Below are 24,904 nucleotides of genomic sequence, written 5' to 3' on the forward strand. Positions count from 1 at the left end.
TTTCAACCATCAGTGGATTATTGGGTTTCCCTGAGATCCCCAAGGTCCTTGGGGATCTCCTTGAAACCCAGTAATCCGGATACCTCTTGCAAGGGAAGTGCTCCACAGGCATTCTGTTGTCTGTAAATTATATCAAGAAAGTGCCTTGCTGACAGACATCACTTTTCTGCCTTAAGAAGTATGTAACCCACAAAATAAGTGGTGCCATTTGTGTAAATTATTTTATTTCTGTGATCATAAATAATAATTATGAATTATATTGAAGTACCAATGTGTTGACTTCTCTCACTTTTTGGGTATGCTAGTTAGTCCCATCCACATAGTTGTCCTGTTGCTGCCAGACTTCAGAGTCGCTGCCAGTGGCAAGGCAATCAGTAGGCACTCCATCTGTGCAGAAGTCCCTCCCCCTTATATTGTGCCAACAGCTAGCGCAAAGAGAATTATCGGCAAGGACAGTCCACTCTGGAGCGTACTGATGGAAGGAACGGCAGTTTCAGCTACAGTTTAAATGCAGTTAAGTGTCTGAGGCCTGACCAGTAATTTGTTGATTTAATTACATTCCCAAGGCCCTATGGAGCTATGCACAAGGGGTGACAAGGGGCGGAAAAAGTAACATCCATCTTCAGTCAAATACAACATTTCCCAAGGCCTAAATGGCAAGGGATGAACCTGTACAGCTTGTTTGACAATAGCAAAGCAACAATGCAATCTGACGCTGCAACCGAGTCAATGGTTCATGAAGAGTTCATTGTTTACTGCCTTTTGCAGGATGGAAACAAGGTCATAATGCGTATTTAATTTGAAGGCCTTTATACTTCTTAAACTACTAAGAAGGAGATGTCAAGGAACTTGGTTTATGCTTTGCATTGACTCATCACAACAGACTTATTGCAGCCACAAATGCATGGTAGTGACATTTCCCCTTCTTGCCAAGTAATTGCACTTTTTTTAGGTTATAAAATGTATATGGATGGGTTCAGGGGAATTAAAGGTCCACTGCTTCCAAAGGGGAACTTGGCTAAAAAAGCTTGAAGACCATTGCTCTAGGTTATAAATGCTTTTTAAGTAAGATTAAAGTATTGTCATGGTGTGATAGCCTGGCTAAAGGAGGAGGGAAAGCGTAGGGTCGCATATCTCTGGCTAATTGGGCAGGAGACAGCCACGCCACATTCTGTCCCCTCTCAACATATGCTGTCGGTTCAGCTGGCACCTGCTTCTTCATGTTAATAGAACTGTGAGTGTTCCCAGCTGAGTAGTTTACCCACCGGGATAGTTTTGAACTGTCGCTGCATTATTTCAATACAAGTTTTACATTGCACCTAACTTTGCTGCACCCCACCGACAAGCATGAATAGAGAAACAGCAGTTGTAACAGCAGCTGCCGAATACCTGAATAGTGCTTCTATCTGAATGGATTCAAGCGCTGTTCAGCCAACATTTTTTACCAGCTTCTTCGATAAAAGTTGATTACAAAAATACATTTTCGTCAAGTAGGGGTTGCCAACGGGGGCCACCCACAGCTTGAATTTCTTCAAATTCAGTAAAAATGTGAGCAGTGTATAGCCAAATTTAGGTTTCCCAGCTAATTAAGACACACAGGTTAACTATGGGCAGAGTAAAAATAGTAAAGGACATACAGTATATGAGATGGAACTTTATACTGCACGATGTAGACACTTGATGTACTCCCCCAACGTGTAGATAGGTAGCCTCAGGGACCCAATGACACCGATAGCTAAGCCGCTGTGAGTTCTCAGTAGCCAGGGTATGCCTGATCCAACACCCACCTGAGGTGGGTGTTGGATCAGGCATACATCAAGTGTCTACATCGTGCATTATATCTGTGGTCTGGTAAGAGGCTTAAGGCGTCTTTGGGTGTCTTGCTGGCATCTGGTGTATTTGGACCTATCTTACTCTGCTGATTTTTATTTCAATCTGGTGATATATGGCAATATACATCGAGTATCCAACGCAGGAACTCCATTTGACCACCTTGGCATGTGAACTTACCTCATCATATGAATCTTGCAATTTATAATTGCCCTTCCGGTAAGCACAATTCCTAAGGGACTTTGGAGGCTGTTCAAGATTCTCAAACACCATTATTTGAAAATATTCACAATCTACGTTCAATTTTGGGACATTCAATTTGTTGGACATTTATTTGTTCTTCTTTGTCACACAGCGCGACTTATTGTATTATATAGTGTAGAATATCAGTTTACTGTGAATCTAGTGATAGTTCAGTCAGTGTGAGTGTAGTGCGACCATTCATTTTTACTTTACTGTCACTTTAGTGTGAATCTAGTGAAAGTGATAGTCTGTGTGAGTGTAGTAAACGTTAATATTTACTTTGGTGTCAGTTTGTTTTGTCAGGGCAGATTTACGGCATTATAGTTCAGTGTGTTAGTGCACATTTAACGCAGCATATTTCAGTGCATTATGTGCTGTCTAAGGCAGTATATTTCAGTGCATTATGTGCTGTCTACGCAATGTATTTCTGTTCATTAGTGCACGTTTAATGCAGTATATTTCTGTGTTATTGCACGTTTAATGTAATTTATTTCAGCGTATTGCATGTCATTTAGCGCATTATATATTCAGTGCGTTAGTGCACGTTTAGCACAGTATATTTCTGTGCGTTAGTGCATGTTTAATGCAGTATGTTTCAGTGCATTATTGCACGTTTAACGTAGTACATTTCTGTGTGTTCCGTGCCATTTACCACAGTATATTTCTGTGCGTTAAAGCATGTTTAACGCAGTATATTTCAGTACATTATGTGCTGTTTAAGGCAGTATAATTCTGTGCGTTAGTGCATGTTTAGCGCAGTAAATTTCAGTGTGTTATGTACCGTTTAATGCAGTATATCTCTGTGCATTATTGCACGTTTAACGCAGTATATTTCAGTGCATTACGTGTTGTTTAAGTACATTTATGTTGCTTACTGCACGTTTAACGCAGTATATTTCTGTGCATTGGGGCATGTTTAACACAGGATATTTCTGTGTGTTACTGCACGTTCAGCGCAGTATATTTCAGTGCATTATGTGCCGTTTAATGAAGTATATTTCAGTGCATGAGTGCACATTTAACGTAGTATATTTCTATGCGTTACGTGCCATTTAAATCAGGATATTTCTGTGCCTTAGTGCATGTGTAACGCAGTATATTTCTGTGCATTAGTGCACGTTTAATGCAGTATATCTCTGTGCATTAGTACACATTTAACGCAGTATATTTTTGTGCATTAGTGACGTTTGACACAGTATATTTCTGTGCGTTAGTGCACATTTAACGCAGTATATTTCTGTGCAGTTTTACTGCAGTATATTGTAGTGTGTCGGTGGAGTGTGTCTGTGTAGTGAGTTAAAGTGCACCAAATACCCCTTTCCATTGATTAAAGTGCATCACTGTACACATTTCCACATCTTTATTACATTTTGTTAATAAGCACATTCCCATCGTGTCTGGGAGGCCAACAAGGAGAAGCAGACGTTCCCATGGCATTGTAAGGGGGCCAGCAGCATATGTGTCCACAGGCAAAGTTGGACGTGGTCAGTCCTCAGGCAGGGCATCATTTCCTCTGTTTAGTGATGTTGCCCATGCTATCCAGCCACAGCATGCAGAGAAGGTGATGGACTTACTAAACCATCCTCTTCCTTCTCATCCTACATCACCCAAGCAGAGACTAGCGCAGTCCACTGCAGCTGCCAGAGTGGCTAAATCTGCCTCCTTGTCCACAGCTACTCCTGAAAATGCTCCAGCATCAGGCATAGAGGAGTCAGCTGAGTTATTTGAACACAGCCTAAGCCACTTGCTCCTTGAAGATGCACAGCCATTACTTTATTCAGATGTTGGTTCTGAGATTGAGGAAGGTAGGAACATAAGCCTACTGAGAGGGGGGGGGGCAACTGGTACTCAAATTGGCAGTCATGTTCCCCCAGCTGCAGCATATTTCCAAATTGTCTTCAGTGGTAATGAGGATGGAAGATATGATCATGATGAGGTCACTGACACGATTTGGGTGCCAGATAGAGCAGAGGAGGCAAGTGAGGCTGAGGCACAACCCCAACGAAGCAGCCATCATGGAAGAGTAGGGAGATACCATCCTATTCCATTACTGTCTGGGCCTTTTTTAGTACATGTGCAGTTGATCGCACTGTTGCAATTTTGTAAACTTCATCTCAAGCACATCAAGTGTGGCAAACACACCAGACATTTAGGTACCACATGCTTGACAAGGCATTTACCCTCCCACCACTCAGCCCAATATTAAGAGCACCTGAACTCCCCACGCAATTCTGTTCCTCTTCCTTACTCACCTCAGTCCCCCGCTATACCTCATGAACTCTCAGCAGCCTCCACTGACAGGGATGATGATATAGCACAGAGTGTCCCAGGTCCTTGCAGCACATCTGCCTGTAGCACACCACCATCGGTAGACTATAGCTGGCAAATGTCTCTGCCCCATCTGCTGCAGCAAAAAAAAAAAAAAAAATACAGTCAATGCCACCCACAAGCCCAGCGTCTAAATGCAAGCTTGTCAAAGCTGCTGGCTTTACAATGTCTGTCTTTCCATCTGGTGGATTCTGCCTCCTTCCGTGAATTTGCAGAATATGCTGTACCACAATGGCAGGTTCCCAGTCAGTATTTCTTTTCACGTAAGGCCATTCCAGCTCTGTACCATCAAGTGGAAGGCAATGTTGTGGCATCGTTGGGCAAGGAAGCCAGCCGCAAAGTCCATGTTACTGCTAACACATGGTCCAGCACACATGGTCATGGAGGCTATATTTTGTTCACAGCACACTGTGCAACTCTGCTTTCAAGGATTCAGGACACGGCTAAGTGCTGCAGCTTGTTGTGCCACCATGTCTCTATACAGCTAGTGGTGATGATACGAGATTTGTCAGCTCTACCCCCTCCTCCTCCATGCCATCCTCTGAGTATTCAAGCGCTAAGCATTCAAGGGGCTATTCAATAAGTCAGGCTAAAGGGTGGCATGCAGTGCTTCAGTTGGTGTGCCTAGGAGACAGGAAACACATGGGAGCAGAGATTCTTGCAGCTCTGCAGGGACAGGCCCAGAGGTTGTTCGGGCAACACCAGCTGTAGCCAGGAATAGTGGTGTGCGGCAATTGCACAAACCTCCTGTTCCATCCTTAGACAGGGAAAGTTGACACATGTCCTGTTCTCATTTTGGTGGTGCAGAGTTTCCTAAATAGGTACCCAGGGTTGGAAGATCTGCTAAAGCAGGCCAGAAGAGTCTGTAGCCATTTCAAGAAGTCATACACAGCCAGTGCTCGGCCGGCTGAAATACACTGCCTGTAAACCACCTGATTTGTGACATGTCCACCAGGTGGAACTCGACTTGGCAATGCTGCAGCGGCTGCACATGGAGCAGAGGGCCGTCAATGAGTACCTGTGTGAGTATGCCACAACGACAGGCCGGCTTGGCTTTTTTTCCCCATGCCAATGGCTGCTGATAAAGGGTATATGCACTGTACTGTCACCATTTGAGGAGATCAAAGGATGGTGAGCCATAGCAATGCATGCATCAGGGACACAATCCCTGTTGTGTTTCTGCTGGAGCAGACTCTGTGGGGCATTATGGACAGGGCAGTCGAGGCAGAACCTCTCAAGGCCCGCTTTATGCGGACAACAATCTTCCTACACCACAGAACGCACAAGAGGAGAGGGAGGAGGAGGACAATTCTGGCAGTTTTGGAGACATTGAAGCAGTGGAAGATATACTACAACCCTCAACAGATGTTTTTCCATCCCCAGAACCCTTGGGAGTAGAATGTGGCTGGTAGGAGGTAGTTCAATACACTGTAATCCTCAGTGACCCTGAGGAGTCTGCTTCTCATGCCTCCACAAACTTGCGGTGCATGGGCTCGCTCATGCTTCAAAGCCTGTGAAAGGACTGAAGAATACGTGGCATCAAGGAGAAGGATCACTATTGGTTGGCAACCCTCCTTGACTACCATTACAAGGGGAAAGTCTCAGAACTCATCCCGTCCCCACAGAGGGTGCAGAAGATGAAATCTCTTCAGGACACATTAAAGATCAGTTTATCCAATGCTTTTCCCAATTCTGGTAGGTTACTGTGTCCTTGAAAACATAGTTTTGAGGCTTCTGTTGGTCAAGAGAGGAGCAGTGGAGAAGGGGGCCACCTAAGTGATGCATTTCACTATTTTTTTAGTCCTCGCCGCCCAGGGCTCTCAGCTTCCACATCCCATTGGCAGCATCTGCATCATATGGTAGACGATTATCTAGGGGTGAGAACTGAGATGAAGAGCTTTCCAGTTGATGATCCACTGGGTTACTGGGTCATGAGAATAAACCACTGGCCAGAATTTTCCCAATATGCAATAGTGTGCTTTCCAAACGGGCATTCAGTGCTGCTGAAGGCCAATTCTTGCTTTCATCAAGAGTACCTCTAAAGGGATGCGGCGTGAAGGCGCCATAAACACCCAAATACCAGTTTTTCTGCATCTGCTTGACAGGTGGATATAATTTCAATTTTTGACAGCAAGGCCAATTCTTGCTCTCAACAAGAGTTCCTCTATAGGGTTATGGTGTGAAGGCGCTACAGACACCCAACGACCAATTTTTCCACACCTGTTTGACAGGTGCATATCATTTAAATTTTTGACAGCAAGGCTATTCTTGCTTTCATCAAGAATACCTCTAGAGAGTTACGATATGAAAGCACCTCCGATACCCAAAGGCCAATTTTCTGCACCTGTTACTTCTAAGGGGACCCCCGTAGGCACTATATTAAAAGGAATTTTTCTTTTTTTTTTTTTTTGTTATTTCTCATTTTGTTGCTTTTGCATCAGTAAACCACTGCTCATTTAAAAATTTAATTTTTTACAAATTTTTTCATTGATACATGTCCCCCAGGGCAGTACCCGGACTCCCACAACCATTGCATGCCCAATTAATTGTATAAAAGCCTTAAAAATGGGCACTTTTGATTTTTCCAGTTCGGGTCCCATCTACTTCAATGGGGTTCATTATTTGGTTCTGAACTTTTGCAATTTTTCGAACGTTCTGGTGCAAACCGAACAGGGGGTCGTTCGGCCCATCCGCCAAAGCCAAAGCCAAAGCACCCAGCTTCAAGAGGGCTTGTGAGTTCGATTAGGGCCTGTGTTGATGGATTTTGGACTGGTGTCGATGGCATCCATTTGACATCAACTAGGGAAACTTCGGAGATTGTGAAGAATTAATTGACGGGTGCATTTAACCTGCAGTTCATCTCCTTCAATGCTGCATTTAACCTGCTTTAAAGCTGAACTTTAGGCACAAAAAACTTTCAATTTTAACATAGTTCTCAATAGCTGCAAAGAATATAATCCACTTTGTGTGCATTAGCTGCCTCTGCAAACCCAGATTCAAGAACAGTCACCCTACACAAGAAAGGAGAGCAGCAATGACTTGTCTTTATTACAGGAAACTCATGCATAGAGGCTGAATTTAATTCTGGCTTACTGTATAGATCTTGGAAAAAAACAAAACACACCAAAATTCAAGTAAGAATACTTTATTTAGACAATATTTGCTTATTCTGGAATTTAATCTTGGGCAGATTTTTGCATTTTCATAAATTTGCATGGAAATTCAAAAGCCAGTTGGAAGGGAACAAAAGCCTGGCATCATAGGCTCTTAAAAAGAGCAGGGGTGGGGTGCTACTACCCAAAAAGATGAGTGAATTTTTGGAGCTGCCATGTGCGGTAGGATGAGTGCACAGCTACAATGGCAATCATGAATAGAGATAGCCCGCAACACATTGATTGCTCAAGGCTGAAATGCAGTAACATTTGCTTTCTGATGCTGTCTTTTATGGAGAACCTATACATTTTTAAGATTTGAAAGAGCAAGCGGGGAGTTGAGAACTATCTCTTTTCCTCATAGGCCTTTAATAGGGCTTGAAATGGCTTTCCTACCAAACTTTTGTGTGTCAGTGTGGCATATGGTCCTTTAAAGGTTATTTGGCAGTTCCCAGGCTCCAGCAGTCAGTGGTGAGAGTGAAAGCACTGGTTTATAAAGGGGCTGTAACAGTAGTGCTCTCTCTCTCTCAGCAACATGTGCCCGGTCTCTGATGTCCTCTGAAGCAAACTGTTGAGGCCTTTTATATCCATTAAATTCACCATCACTGTATTATAATAATCACAGTGAGGGCTGGAATGATTTAATCCATATGACCAGGAGTAATGCCCAGGGATATTTTGCGATAACTGTGAATTTATGTCAATGTTATATTTTAAGCTACAGATAATATAATTATATTGTTTTAGGCCATGTTTATATACATTTATAGATGGTCACATCCTACGTAACTAATGGCAAAGCTTATTTTGAAAACTCTAGCTCTGACCCAAGACAGACTTAGCACACCCTTTCTTTTGGTTCACTTAAAATTTTCCTAAGTTATAAGTTACATTGGTAGTTTTGTCAATGTAAAATTGTATGCCCAGTTGTGGCTTCCAAAATGAGTTCTGCAAATGAAAAAGAGGCTGAAATGTATCTTGATCTTCATAAACAGAGAACAGTGATGTGCACTAATCCATAAAAACCAGCCATCATTAGTGTTTTCGGGGTTTAAATCTATTAAACATTTAAAAGTGTATTTCTGAGTCATTTGCATAATTGATGTTGGCAAAGTCAGCACTTAAACTTGTACTTTTTTCATGCCAGATTTGTAGATGGAATGCTTCTGCATTGCTCTTGACATGCCTTCACCTAAATCATTAGGAATATCTACAGAAATATGCACAATATCCATCATGCAACATGGAACAGAGGCAAACTCTGGTCCGTAGTGCCATATAGTTCCCTAATACAAGTCCGTAGTGCTGTATAGTTCCCTAATACAAATAGAATTTTTAGATTCTGTCTTAAAGGGTCACGTGACAAAAAGTGGGTATTGTAGGTACAAGTTGGATCTGGTAGGCTAAGTCCTCCCTTGGCTTGTTACTTGTGTTACTTGTCTCCAATAGTGAGATCTGCCTGGCATACTTCTTTGCCTGTTGTGTTCCTGTATGGTGTTGGGAGCTCCTGCCCATTATTGTATGTTTTTGCACCTCCTCAATGTAAAATGAGTACAAATCAAATGGGAAAACATAGCCCCAAACTGTCCCTGATTTTGAGGGGTTGTCCCTGATTTGGAAGAAAGTCCCTCTGTCCCTCTTTCCACCTCATTTGTCCCTTATTTTGGTCTGATTTAAATAGTTGGATTTAAAATGCACTTTTTATCTTTCAAAAAGTGCTTCTCAATGCTAAACCATTTATCCAATTTCTAAATTGCTGCATCTGTAAATGTCAAAAGCCGAAATAAAGGAATAGTAGTGGGAAAAAAGCACTTGTGGGTTTACCTAATAATTTTTTCTTATATAATTCTCCTTTAAGGGGGCCTAGCAGGGGGTGTGTCCTATGCCTACATAATTTTGCTAATAGGTGTCCCTCGTTCCCATCTCAAAAAGTTGGGAGGTATGGAGAAAGTGAGAACTCCTTATAATGGGTTTAACAGGTGTGCAGAGATCTTACCAATAGAGTAAACAAAAACATTTAAGTATTTAAAAAATAGTAGTAAATCATAGAAAATATAAGTCAAGAGAATAATTGAGAGAAACACAACTGCATTTTGCGCAACCCATGAAGATCTTTATTGAATTTAAAACCAAAATATTGCCTGGTGAAATCGGAGATGGAATTAATATTTTTATCTGTGCAGTTACCTCATATATATTTATAACAGTATCAGTAGATTGTTTGGCTGTGTAATGCTCTGCTTACTCACTTAGAGGTTAAGACAACTTTGGGGATCCTTACAGGGTTCTTAAGTGTAAACATGTACACACTCATCTAGTTGCACAGTTGCACAGTGGACCTGGATGGTAGAAGATGCCTTTCTTCAAACTGGTGGTAGGGATCTGGTCTTCGGATCTTAGTACCTCTTGATAGTGGAAGTTGAAGTAGAGATGACCTTACCACCAACCTCCTCCTTTATGATGGCTTGTACTTTGGTAGTGGTGGTCGTAGATGATGAGCTAGATGAGCCAGATCCTAAAGAAATTAATTACATTAAGGATGGAATTGGTTAGTTGGTAACTCCTTTGTGTTCTTAGTTTTAAACTAGCTAACATAAAGGTAATTCAGTGAGGACATGGTTGGCTCAAAGCCCAACTTTATTCTCATCTATGTGTCTTTCTTCCTTGTCGGTGTCCTTTGGTGGCATTGAAAAATGTATTGATTTTTAATTTCTCCTCTTTCCCTTCTCGCTGAGATCATAATATAGTGTAGTGTGTGATTCTGGTATATTTGCACCCCAACATCACAGGAGACCACTGTGAACTCCTGCATGTCACAGCTCCACCTCCTGAATTACATCTGCTGCCTATTCTGTTATGGTTACCATTTTAATGTAGGTACATAGTAATGCCCACAACAAAACTAATGGCAGCTAGCTGGAGCAGGGACTTACAACATTATTCTCACTCCTCCCATTAGCAGTCCCTCAGCAGGACTGACGAGAGACTTGGAGGGTCATGTGACCATCTTTCAAAATTTTAAAAAGTAAAACTTTAAAAATTCAACTGTCAATGTTAGATAAGTTGTAAAACCAACATTATTTTTCTTCGTTTTGGACAGAGTGGCGAAAGATTAGAACTCCTTTCTGTTTTTACTGCTATCCAGTACACCATTAGTGAGATTTCACAACTGTCCTGCTGACAAAGTTGCCAGATCAAAAATTGTCAGGGTTCTAATTCATTCCCACTCTATCAAAGTTTTGTAGGCTTGCTATGCACTTTAAGGGGTATATGTATAATGCTACCAAACATTCACTGCAGATGCATGGGGATGATATATTAGATGCAGGGAATGTTTGGTGAATGCCACATCCAATGCTTTATAAATATACCCTTAAGTGTATCTAAAGCCAAATCTTTCATTTTTTTAAATGAGCATGGTGAGGGGTTATAATATCTTTCAGACCATTACTGCTTTTGGTGCCTCTCTATCTGGGTGAAATTCAAAATGTTCATTTGTCACCTCAACAGGAGTTGAGGGAAAACTTTCTAATTGAGAACCATGTTCCAGTGTTTTGGTTTTGGATATTCTTTAAACTGTGATCTTACTTTGTATGTTAGCTGTGAGTTATTTAACATTTATAGCATGAGGATGTACAAGCAAACATCTGGCATTACAGTATAATTTGAAATGGACTTGAATTTTGCCGCCAGGAGTGCTCCCGCGGATCGCCATGCAGGTACGGCGATTCACACAGCCGAGCCAGCCTGCCGCATATATATATATATATCGGCAAGTGGTTAAGTGGTTTTCTTTTTTTTTTATAATCACTTTTATTGCTTTCACAAGCATTGTAAACATCCTTTGTGACAGCAATAGGCAGTGGCAGGTACTCTTTATGGAGAGGTCTGGGGTCTCCTAGACCCCAGATGTCTCCTCTGCCCTTAAATGCATCTGATCACACTAAGATCAGTGTAATCAGATACTTTCCAAATTTTAAAGCGGCTCTTTTTACATCTGGGAAACCCAAAGTTGCAAAAATACTTGTTGCTTCCAGTTTCCAATATCATGGAGAACACCAGGAGCCTTCTGGAACTCAGTGAACTCTGTTGTAAGCCATAAGAACTGCTAGCTTTCATTCCGGGAAAGTAGGGCCCAGAGAGGCATTGGCTACAGCTGGAGGGGGGACCCCTCCCGCTGCCTGTAAAAGCCATCTGGCGGCCAACTGGGTGCTAGGATGGCTTTTACTTAAAAATCGTCCACCAGCTTAGCTGCAGGCATCATCCTGGTACAACCACTTAAATTCAAATGACGTACATGTGATTTGGCGTTAGAATGTTTAATATATTATAGTATATGCATTTTTTCTGAATGCAATTACTTACCTGCTTGAAGCTGTCCAATAGCAATTCTGGAAAAAAACATGAAAACAATACATTGTTATTATTATAATACTTGAGCATTGTTACTCAAAATACTGAATTTGTTGCAGTTCACTTACTTCTTAACCTAAGGCAACTATAAGCAGATCATGGGGTCTGACATTAACGGCCAATTGACATTTTTCAGTGATACCAAAGTGTCTACTGCATATCCTTAACATCTTCTGACAATGCCATTTTCATAACAAGGACTGGTCCTGTACCCCAAGATAAAAGGAAAGGGGTGCAGGGCTCCCCACTGTTTCCCCAAAGACTGGGGTCCACGCTTTGTTAGAGAAGTGGTAATGAAATTGAATGTAAAGGTTGTGCAATCCTCAAAACAGACACCCCATCTTATGAAGTGTCAATTTTTCTTGACAAATGGTATAAGGAATCTAATAAGGAGAGTGAAACCTTTCTTGAAATATCAACAAACGCAGGAAGGGCTGTTAACCAAGGTGCCTAAATCTCGGGGTTGGTATCCACAACATCTATAGTTACATAATTCAACAATCAAGCCAAACTTGAGTCAAATGTTCAAATATCAAAGCTGCTCAGGCTGAAGTACTCAACTTCAATATAGAGCTGTCCTCAGTAGGACTTCTTTTTCCCCACAAAACAATGCCCTGAGATCCTGCGATTGCAGAACATTTGGGCTTCTCTCCTGAGGGAACGTCTTAATGGCATCCTTAGTTCATGGTATAATATTGCAGAGAGTGGCGCTGATGTAATCATGCCAGAAATGCTCCCTGCATGATTCAGGACCACCCCCATACCAGAAGAATATCAAATGAAAAAAAGGAGCCTGTCGCCTATGTGACCAGGTGAAAGCCTTTGGTAAAAGGTAAGTGTGAAAAAAAAGGAAATTAACTGCTCACATCAACTCTTTAAAAAAGAACTCTGCTAGCAGTTTTGGGTGACATGCTATATTGTTTAGTTACTGTTTGTTTAACTTTGTCAAAGACATACCATTTCTGAGTCAAGAATGTTATCCTCCATCTATTGGAAGGATGTGTCAGGTAGTTTCCCTATTCAAATCAGTAAGTCCTGCAAATAAACTTGTTGATCCTGCTGCTCTCTATCTCCCCCTTCTGTTCATGTCCCCAGTTCAGCTGATGATTTTGCAGCTGTGGTGCCAACTCTGCACATGCTCAGTTTTCTGTGAGTTTCTTTGCTGAGCATTTCCTCCCTATTCCATCTGAGCAGCCCATGTGACTATAGAGTCACACATGTGGGTGTATACACAGAGGTAAATTACAGCCCACTCCCTCCTTTCTCCTCCATTCCCACTAACCAGCTAAACACAATGGGGTAGATTAATGGTGGCTTCACCTCCCTCCTATTCTAAGAAACAGGCTGGTGGGGCGTGACACAGCCTGTGACTGGCAGAAATCTGCCCAAACCATATAATTTCCACAAAATAATAAAAATTTGGTTTCAAATGTATATTTGCATGCCAATTTAAACAGTTTATAGATATTATTTATTTGTTTTTACTCTGTATTCCAAAAGCTGTTTTTTTAAACATTTTGAACACGTGACCAGCAGCAGAGGACTAGAAGCTCCTCCTGCTTAGGTTTCCCTGCTGACAGACTGTGAAAGAGCTGGGTCATGTCACAGCTGTATATCGATTAGTAAAAGGTACTTAGATGTTTATTTTCATTAAAATATTTACAGTGCCATCAATCATATACAGAAATAGAAGGGAGAATGTAAATTAAACAGTGTGTGTTTAATATCACTTTAAGGAAAAGCTTTAATGACCCTAAAGCATTTACTAATAATATATATTCTTGTCTAGGTGGAAAGTCATTCTTCTGATTTGCAGTTATGAGTGACAGAGACATAATAGTAGAAGACAAATCCATCCTTACTTTCCACCCTCTCCTTCCAAAAGCTGATGGTATGTGGCGATCTCCTGCTCCAGCCTGGTCTTAATGTCCAGAAGAGTTTTGTATTCCTGGTTCTGGCGTTCAAGGTCTGAGCGAAGATCTGCAAGCTGAGCCTCAATGCCACCAATAAAGTTTTGTATCTGGTAGAGCTGTGCTGAATACCGGGCTTCTACATCAGCAACAGCGGCTTCCAGACTAGCTTTCTAGATGGAAAGAAAGAGTTCATATAAGGGTCCTGGCAGAAATGCTATTTCAGGGGTTTTTGAGTAAGAAAACTCTCTTGTACTTACGGCACTGAGTTGAGACTGAAGTTCAACTTCTAGACCCTGGAAATTGCGCCTCAGTTCTGTGCTTTCGCTTTTGGTGCTTTGTACTTGCTGTGTGCTGGTGACGACCTCATTCTGTAGTGTTTCAACCTGGGAGATGAAAAAGATGTAAATTAATGGTCCTACATTTTTAGTTATATAAATGCTTTTATTATATTTAGGCTGGGGATGCTTGTATAGAAGTCTATAGGGATCCACTCCAAATGCATAGCCAGTGGAAGGGGCTCAGCCTTAGGATTTCAGGATCAGGAGGCTGTGGCTCTGAGGTTCATCTGGGAAGGGGTGGATGGATTACATTTATCAGGCACGACATGTTACCTACACTTCACAGATGGAGAAGAACTATATGGAATGTCCTTCTTGCATACAAAAGAGAGGCATGATTAGAGATTATAGGAAGGAAAATATAGAGGCAAAATTGAGAATTTTATTTAAGGATTATATTGTTTCTGTTTCCAAGGTGTAATGAGCTACCTGGCTCAGGAACCAAGCTTCAGCCTCCCGTCTGTTCTTCTCAGCAATGTGTTCATACTGTTCTCTGAGTTCGTTGATGACCCTCAGAAGGTCCACTCCAGGAGCAGCATCCAACTCAACATTGACTGTTCCGGCTGCCTGTTCTTTCTTCTCGCCGACTTCCTGCATAGTACACAAATGAATTCCAATAAATTATGGGAACCACAATTTAACAACAGAAAAGTCTGCTTGGTGCCTTTGATTCTTTTAAATCATTGTGCTTTTTCTTGCATTGGTTTAAGAATATGTCCTTTGAAATCACAGAGTAGCTGGCCAGAAATGAGCTCAATCTTTGAGATTGGAGAATCTTTTTTGAAATACCTGATAATGTTGTTTGACTTAAAGCAAACTTGTGCTTTGAACATGCAAGGTAAAGAAACAGGTTCACATAACTGCCCCCTATTCTCTTCCCAAGCAGTATATGCCTTTCCTTCACATCTATTAACCAGTAGTGAAAAAAATGCCTTGTGCTTCCAGGTATAAAGGATTATGTGATTTCCCCTTTTCCCTCATATGACAGTGCTGGGGCTTGGTTATTGGCCTAGTTCTATCACATGGGGGCTTCAAGGATAAAGCACAAGTTTGCTTTATAACAAAAGAGATCCTTTCATGGTTACTGTACATCTACCCATCCATGTCCCAGAGGTATTTAAAGTGAACAGTGTTACTTTAAAGCCTGTGCCTTCTACCCTATACTGCTACACTTCTATTGATTTCACCGCCAGCCTGTTTGGACACTGAAGGCAAGTAAATAATTTTTTGGGCCTGGAAAAGCATTGAATTCTTTCTCCTTGCTTTCATGGTGCAGCAATGGGTGCCTGAGATCGTACAGGATGGGAAAGGTCCTCAGCCCTGAGTAAGCAACATTTAGAGTGACTTTGGGCCTAAACAGGTAATCAGAGCACTGTTGGCATTAAAGTAAGGTAGGTTTCTGCAGCGGGGAGCTTAGTTAAATCATTACTTTTCCCTTGATGGGAAAAATACAGGTTCACTTTAACAACCTTGTCTATTGAATGAAACACAGAACAGCTACTTTTGGGTAACAATATACACCCATAGCTATTGCTTAGCAGTTATGTTCAAAACTGCTAAAGCCATGACTTTACTCTAAATGCCACTCAAAAATTAACTCACATATCATTGTATATGCAGAATTATCCAACAGCTTTATCTTATGAGGGCGAAGAACAAACACAAGCTACAGCTGCTAATTACATTTCACCTTTTACCAATGTGGTAGTTAATGACTATCCCTGCCTTGACCTGCTGTGGCTTAAAGTCACCCTTACTTACCTCTTCATGATTCTTCTTCAGGTAGACAAGCTCTTCCTTGAGACCTTCAATCTGGAGCTCCAGGTCAGATCTGGTCATGGTCAGGTCATCCAAGACACGTTTCAGACCATTGATGTCATTCTCCACACTCTGGCGCAGGGAGAGTTCATTTTCAAACCTGGATCAAGGTGGGTACAATGAATTACTGCATGTTTAGTAAAGACCAAGGCAGAAAATAGAAAAAAAACATTATCCACTTTGAAACATAAAAGCATTGAAAGCAGACCAATGGGACACAACCCAACTACTCATCTTGTACTTTTTTCCACCCTTGACTTGTGCAAATCACTATATTTGCCAGTAACATTACCACCTGCATATCCCTTAATTAAATAATGGACAGGTGTTCTGAGCTGAACCCTGCCTCAGAGATCAATGTGGCCTTGCTTACATTTTTAACTTATGTTCATGGATGAAGGATAGCTCAATAAAGCCCAAAAGCAGCATCCAATGTTCCAGGGCTGCTATGCTGCAATTGCTCACCCACTGATTGTTGACAACTTGACATATTTATTAGACCAGGGGTCTGAGAAGCACTTGGCAAGAGTAAAAGTTGTGCATGAGTGATTATGAGTCACTGTATAGTTTTGCCTCTTGCCTTAATTTCTTTTTGAATCGTAACTAGCACATTATTCTTTGCCCTACCCTTTTGGCTTTTCACTAATGTTATTTAATTTCAAAACTTCAAACACATTGTAGATTTTTTGCCAGGAGGTCAGGGTTTGGTACTGTACTTAATTTAAAAAGCAAACGGGCGAACCGGTATTATTTGTAGTTACCATAACAATCATTTAGATGCTATTTTATGCCAAGATAGTTCTGCAAACTCATAAAATTGATATGTGATTGGTTACTAAGGCAAACAATACTTTAAGATTCCTTGATCTATTTTATTTGCTTTTTTTTTCAAAGATTTCACCCATAACATATCAATTTTTTTATGTTTAATGGGCAATAAAAGGGCATCAGAAATTAAGAAATTAACCTAAAGACAGATTTAGAAACTAAGGTGGAAAATAAACCTAAATTCATTTGTGATCTTGTATGTGTATCAAGTGTTAAGCTTTTAGGCTAAGTCAACTTTTTTTTTTTTTAACACTTTGGATAGAGAGGAGAAGGGTTAGAACATATGTCAGTTTTTTTTTTCTGTCTGTATAACCAAATGTACTTACCCAATTAAGGGGAAACACCACCTTTAACAAATGTCCCCATAACAAGAGCATTTATTGGGAGATTACATTTTATAATTTTTTTTATTTACGGCACCCTTTGAAATGATGAAAAAGCTCAAAGCAACCCAGTCTAAAATAGGGATCCCCATCACATCATAAGCCCTCAGCCTTTAACACTAGTCCCCGGTCTCCCTCACTTCAAATTAAACTCATAAATCTGCCTTTCCCTTTCACATCAGGGTCTTCAGACACCTCCCCATCAGAGTCCTTGGGCCCCCCTTTTCCTAAGGCAGTCCTTCATTCAAGTGTTCACCACAGCACAGCTATGGCAGCATGATAATGGGCAGGAGTCCTGAATGCCTTTCGACCATAGATTAACATCATGCATTTCCATGGTGCTGACATCTGATCTATCTGCACATGGAAACAGCTGATGCAGCACAACACCCCTAATGAGCTGGGACATCATACAAGGATGTAACAGCAGCCCAGGTTGAGAAATACTGCTCTAGACCACTGTAAATTTTGATGTACTGTAAAAGTGTAATCATCATGGAAAATTGTGAGGGTGAATCTCCCCTGAAGACGTGCATGTGCACGAAATGCTTTAGGAGGAGCTACGTGTGTTGAGTATGATTTGGAGTAATACGTGATGATATATTTGAATTCTACACATGGACAAATGTTAGAGTTATTATTTACCACCAGGGCTTTTTTTCAGCAGGAACGTGGTGGAACGCAGTTCCGGCACCTCCAGCACCTCCAGCACTGAATATATGTAATAGCAAGGGGTGTGGGGTGTCTTGGAGGGTCTCTTGATGCTGGCTGCTTGGGGATCCATTGTCACTGGTAGGGATCTGGTATTGTGTGAGGGTCTATTGTTGCTGCTGGTGGATCTATTGTTGCTGTGGGGTCTTATGTTGTTGGTAGGAATCTCCTGTTGAGGTTGAGGTCTATTGTTGGCTTATCTATTTATACTGGTTGCTGGGAGAGCCGTTGTTGGTAGTGGGTGAGGTATTTTGTGTGGGAGTTGGGTAGGGGGTGGAACCTAGGGACAGTGCTAAGAGGTGGGTAGGGGTGGGACCAAGGGACAGTGCTCAGAGGTGGGTAGGGGGTGGAACCAAGGGACCGTGCTCAGAGGTAGGTAGGGGGTGGAACCAAGAGACAGTGCTCAGAGGTGGGTAGGGGGTGGAGACAAGGGGTGACTCAGAAGGGGGAGTTCCTGCACCTATTGTCCAAGAAAAAAAGCCCTCTTTACCACTAACAAGAGTCACATGTTTATGGGACTTTTTATGCACTTTTTTTAAAGTCACCTTTTTGTTGGTTATTTTATAGTATATTATTTACTCTTTGGTTTTTGATTATGATTGTTTTATTAATTCTTGATCACTTAGGTGTTACACTTTTGTTTTCACATTTTTATTTTTGAAGCTTGCATGCTTGCCTTGTTAGCTGTGTAAGTATTACGCTTGTCTGATCTCAGAAGCTTAGCAGGATCAGGCCTGGTCAGTACTTAGATGGGAGACTGCCGAACCCTCCTTGCTACCTGCATAAATATTCCCCTTTTCCCTAGCATTGACTATTCCCTTTGAGTTACAACTGAAGGTTTTGTACAGTGTAGCTCATTGCTTGCATCTGCAGAGGTAACAGAATCATATAGGGAAGTCACAGACCAATTTTTACGTTATACCCCATACAAGTAACACTATATTCAAGGAAATTATAGCAATGGAATCAAATAAAGAAATAACTATATTAAAACCTGAAGTCGTTTATAATAAAGTATACCTTCATACAATGTGTGTGAGTGAATGATGAAAAACATTTTAAAAGAGGGAAAATCCCAGTATTCATCAATTCAACATTTCATCATAACATCATAAATGTTGTATACTCACTTCAGCCTGAAGTCATCCGCAGCCAACCTAGCGTTGTCAATCTCCAGAATGACTTTAGAGTTGTTGATTGTTGCCACAAAGATCTAGAAAAGAAATATCTTATGTGTAAATGTCAGAGAACACCTTCAAACACCTGTTTATTCAGTAAAGAAGGGTGAACCATAATAGTAATGTACAATATACAGTAATGTATAGAAATCCAATCGATTATTTCTGATTGATTGCCAAGCATCAGTCAAGAGCCATGGTACTCATTTACAATGCTTCTCTTTTGAGTACATTTAGGGAGATTTACTAAAACTGGAGCACTGCCAATCTGGTGCAGCTGTTCATGGCAGCCAATCAGCTTCTAACTTCAGCTTGTTCAATGAGGCTTTGACAATAAAACCTGGAGGCTGATTGGTTTCTATGCAGAGCTGCAGCAGATTTTGCAAGCCCCAGTTTTAGTAAATCTCCCCCACTGTGTGATGTTACTCCCTCATACAAAAATGCAAAATAGTATATATGTCGCCTTTTGTAGCCATTCAAATTCTAATACCCTTGTTATTCCATGTTAAAGATTTATATAGGTATCATTAGCCAGCCATATCGTATGTAATTTTGTTTGTATGTGAGCAAAACAATGGTATATTCTGGTGAATGGTGTATTTCATCAGAAATTCTTACAGTAAGTTTTTAATGCGGAGCAACTAATCAAATATGTAGTTCACGTAGTTATACCAATAAACTATAATTTCTGATTGGATTGGACTGTACTTCACAAACAAGTCCATGGCCTGACAAGCATTAGAAGTGTATCTATTTTATTAGATACTTTAAGCATAAATTGAATAGGTTTGTACTATTAATTAATTAATTCCAGAACACTGGCAAAATGTACAGCTAAAACATGACCAATAGCTGTAAGCAGCATATATTTTCTTGACTTGTAACACTTGTAAAACAGGTTTAATATTGTAATCTTTACATGGGACATGTTTGCATAAACTAGCTATCAATATTTGCACCTAAAACATTGCGTTATGTACTGTTGAAAAATCGAAAGGACCATTAAATCTCTCCGTACCTTATCACGCAGCTCATCAATAGAGGTGTAGAAGCCTCCAAAGCTCTGTTCACGGACAGTCACAGACCCTTGCTGTGAGTACCAGTCACGGATTTTGGCCTCCAGATCATTGTTGGCTTGCTCCAAGGACCGCACTCTTTCTAGGTAGGCGGCAAGACGGTCATTCAAGTTCTGCATGGCGTATTTCTCATTTCCAGAGAGCAAACCCTCTCCACCAGTACCACCAGCACTGAAGGAAGATCCTCCACCAAAACCAGCTCCACCACCAAAACCAGCTCCACCACCAAAGCCAGCTCCACCACCAAAGCCAGCTCCTGCTCCACCACCAAAGCCAGATCCAGCTCCACCACCAAAGCCAGCTCCTCCACCAAACCCAAATCCTAAACGGGAAGCGCCTGCACTGGAGATGGAGATGCTGGATCCACCTCCATGGACACTGGCTGCCCTGTAGATCCCATCAGACAGCCTGGAGGAGACACCACTGCCTCCTCTGGAGGAGCTCTGACTGAAGCTGTAGCTCATTGTGATAATGAGTAGTGGTTAGCACAAACAAATTATAAAGCAGGCTCCTACACAACTTGACCAAGGATTTGGGAGTGCAAATTACCTTGCTACATGGCCTTCTTTTATACTATCCATGGAGAGGTGTAACTATCCAAAGGGGTCATGTTCCATGACATTCTCCACAACTCTAGGAACAAAGCCAAGTCTTTCCTCCAATCCTTAATGGCCATTTGCTGGTTTTGAAGATAATAATTTACATTCTTGTTTTTTGCCTCAGGACAAACACATTTTAGCTCTCTTGATTGATTTGTATCACATGTCCAGAGGCAATAAGCTGAATTCTCAAAATCCATTCTGTAAAATGAGTGTAACTTAAACTTGTTATCTTCTTGTACTACCGTTTGACAAAAAAAAAACAAAAAACTGCAAAGTAGTAAATACGTTCAACAATAAACACACTAGAAAAGATTACTCAGACTGAAGCTTTGCATATCTATGTACTGTAGAATAATGTTACATCAAGACCACCAATATAAAATAGCAGAGTCTATTCTCTTCTTGATATACACCATATTACCAAAAGAAATATGACGCCTGCCTTTACACCAACATAAACTTTAATGGCATGCCAGTCTTAGTCAGTAGGGTTCAATATTGAGTTGGCCCACCTTTTGCAGCTATAACTCTTCTGGGAAGGCTGTCCACAAGGTTTAGGAGTGTGTCTATGGGAATATTTGACCATTCTTCCAGAAGCACATTTGTGAGGTTAGGCACTGATGTTAAAGAGAAGGCCTGGTCATTTGGTGGAGGGGAGGGGGGGGGTTATGGTGTGGGGTTGATTTTCAGGGGTTGGGTTTGGCCCCTTATTTTAAGTTAGGAGAACTCTTAAGGCGTCAGAATACCAAGACATTCTGAGCAATTTCATGCTCCCAACTTTGTGGGAACAGTTTGGAGTTGGCCCTTTCCTGTTCCAACATGACTGCGCACCAGTGCACCAAGCTAGGTCCGTAAAGACATGGATGAGCAAGTTTGGGGTGGAGGAACTTGATTGGCCTACACAGAGCCCTGACCTTAACCCGATAGCACACCTTTGGGATGAATTTAAGCAGAGACTGTGAGCCAGGCGTTCTTTCCAACATCAGTGTCTGACCTCACAAATGCACTTCTGGAAGAATGGTCAAACTATAGGAATCATAGACACACTCCTAAACCTTGTGGACAGGCTCACAGAGGAGTTAAAGCTATTATGAGTGCAAAGGGTGGGCCAAATCAAGACTGGGATGCCATTAAAGTTCATACTGGCAATACATTTCACAATATAGTGTGTATATGCAACATATATACAGTATCTCACAAAAGTGAGTACACCCCTCACATTTTTGTAAATATTTTATTATAACTTTTCATGTGACAACACTGAATAAATGACACTTTGCTACAATGTAAAGTAGTGAATGTACAGATTGTATAACAGTGTAAATGTGCTGCCCCCTCAAAATAACTCAACACACAGCCATTATTGTCTAAACCGCTGCCAGCAAAAGTGAGTACACCCCAAAGTGAACATCTCCAAATTGTGCCCAATTAGCCATTTTTCCTCCCTGGTGTTATGTGACTCATTAGTGTTACAAAGTCTCAGGTGTGAATGGAGAGCAGGTGTGTTAAATTTGGTGTTATCGCTCTCATTCTCTCATACTGGTCACTGGAATTTCAACATGGCACCTCATGGCAAAGAACTCTCTAAGGATCTGAAAAAAAGAATTGTTGCTCTACATAAAGATGGCCTAGGCTATAAGAAGATTGCCAAGACCCTGAATCTGAGCTGCAGCACGGTGGCCTAGACCATACAGTGGTTAAACAGGACAGGTTCCACTCAGAACAGGCCTCGCCATGGTCGACCAAAGGAGTTGAGTGCACGTGCTCAGCATCATATCCAGAGGTTGTCTTTGGGAAATAGATGTATGAGTGTTACCAGCATTGCTGCAGAGGTTGAAGGGGTGGGGGGTCAGTCTGTCAGTGCTCAGACCATACGCCACACACTGCATCAAATTGGTCTGCATGGATGTCATCCCAGAAGGAAGCCTCTTCTAAAGATAATGCACAAGAAAGCCCACAAACTGTTTGCTGAAGACAAGCAGGCTAATAACATGGATTACTGGAACCATGTCCTGTGGTCTGATGAGACCAAGATAAACTTATTTGGTTCAGATGGTGTTAAGCGTGTGTGGCAGCAACCAGGTGAGGAGTACAAAGACTGTCTTGCCTACAGTCAAGCATGGTGGTGGGAGTGTCATGGTCTGGCACTGGGGAGCTACAGTTTGTTGAGGGAACCATGAATGCCAACATGTACTGTGACATACTGAAGCAGAGCTTGATCCACTCTCTTCGGACACTGGGCCGCAGGCAGTGGCGCCGGGAGGGGAGGGTTGACCTGGGCTATAGCCCCGAGTGGGCCCCTAAAAAGCCCCAGGTCTCCTATTGCTTATTTAAAATGTTTAGTCCTGAGTCCCAAAGCCTGGGGTTGGCCGGGAACTCGGGGATGAATATCTCAGCAGTGTAATATCCATCCACCATCCAGTGAAAGGAGCTGTCAAAATTAAGAACTAATGTCAGGGTGGGCGGGGGCCGCAGGCCTGGCATCAGCATAAGGTGGCTTAGGCAGCTGCCTTAGGGCGCCAGGCAGGGGGGCGGTAAAATCTGACACCAAATTCCCTATTTGTACTACTATCTCGCCTTTTTGCTAGGCATTCTGCCTCAACTGTGTCCTCACTGCTGTGTTGGTAAAGCGCATAGCCGCCCACACACATTGCCGTACATGACAAGCGGCACTGTGTAGCCAGAGTTCTCCCTCTCCCAGAACACTATTTAGCCCATGCCCCCCTCCCCCCTGCACAGGCTTGCAGTGCAGACGTTTCAGTCAATAGGCTTTACTGCACCAGGAGGAGTGCTGAGAACTGTGTATAGCCCCTGGGACCTCCTCCGATACACACCTGGTAAGAAGATGAGGGAGAATAATATTTTCACAGGTGTGCTGCATGGGGGGGAGGGGGTGATTGGAGGCATAGGTAGGTGTGCTGGATGGGGGGGGGGTTGGAGGCATAGGTGGGTGTGCTGGATGGGGGGGGGTGATTGGAGGCATTGGTGGGAGTGCTGGATGGGGCGTGATTGGAGGCATTGGTGGGTGGGCTGGATGGGGAGGGGGTGATTGGAGGAATATGTGGGTGTGCTGGATTGGGGGGGTTGATCGGAGGCATAGGTGGGTGTGTTGGATGGGGAGGGGGTAATTTGAGGCATAGGTGGGTGTGCTGGATGGGGAGGGGGTTATTGGAGGCATAGGTGGTTGTGCTGGATGGGGAGGGGGTAATTGGAGTCATAGTTGGGTGTGCTGGATGGGGTAGAGGGGTGATTGGAAGCATAGGTGGGTGTGCTGGATGGGGGGGGGGTGATTGGAGGCATATGTGGGTGTGCTGGATGGGGGGGGTGATTGGAGGCATAGGTGGGTGTACTAGATTGGGGGGGTGATTGGAGGCATAGGTGGGTGTGCTGGATAGGGGGAAGGGATGATTGGAGGCATCGGTGGGTGTGCTGTATAGGGGGAGGGGGTGAGTGGAGGCATAGGTGGGTGTGCTGGATGGGGGGGAGGGGTGGGTGTGCTGGATGGGGGGAGGGGGTGATTGGAGGCATAGGTTGGTGTGCTGGATGGGGGGGGGGTGATTGGAGGCATAGGTGGGTGTGCTGGATGGGGGGGGGTGATTGGAGGCATAGGTGGGTGTGCTGGATAGGGGGGGGCGGGTGATTGGAGGCATAAGTGGGTGTGCTGGATGGGGGGGGTGATTGGAGGCATAGGTCTGCTGAATGGAGAAAGGAGTAGGGGGAAGATAGGAGGCATAGGTATGCTGGGGGCATATTGGAGGCAGAGTAGTGGTGGGGGGAAGGGAATAAGTGGAAGAGATGTGCTTGAGGGCATCTGTGAATGGGGAAGAGCTTCACATAAGAGCCGAAGGCTATTAATCCCTGCAGCAGAAGTTCCGAGACTAGAGGAAGATAGGGCATCTCTTCACAGGATCCAGCTGCTTAGGATAACTTTCACTACTGGTAAGTACGCTCACTAAAGCTATAAAGATTTTTTTTATTACCTAAACTTCATCTTTAAAGTAGTAGTAATGTCCAGTGTATATATTTTTTTTCTTTTTTGGGGACCCGTGCAGGTATAGGCCATAATGTGTCAGTATGCACAGTATTTTATT

At 42.5% G+C, this 24,904-nt stretch overlaps 1 protein-coding gene across 1 annotated transcript; it reads right to left on the minus strand.

The window, feature by feature from the left end:
- Positions 1 to 9,949: 9,949 nt before the first annotated feature.
- LOC309566822 (keratin, type I cytoskeletal 19-like) lies at positions 9,950 to 20,675 on the minus strand (the record flags this gene model as incomplete). Its single annotated transcript, XM_082272138.1, has 7 exons — positions 9,950 to 10,068; positions 13,836 to 14,049; positions 14,137 to 14,262; positions 14,647 to 14,808; positions 15,979 to 16,135; positions 19,088 to 19,170; positions 20,154 to 20,675. The coding sequence occupies 7 exons, from the start codon at positions 20,673 to 20,675 to the stop codon at positions 9,950 to 9,952; spliced, it is 1,383 nt and encodes a 460-aa protein (XP_082128264.1).
- Between the last annotated feature and the right edge of the window lie 4,229 nt (positions 20,676 to 24,904).

This window comes from Pelophylax lessonae, assembly GCF_965119305.1.
Source record: "Pelophylax lessonae genome assembly, chromosome: 11".
NCBI classification, from domain to species: domain Eukaryota; kingdom Metazoa; phylum Chordata; class Amphibia; order Anura; family Ranidae; genus Pelophylax; species Pelophylax lessonae.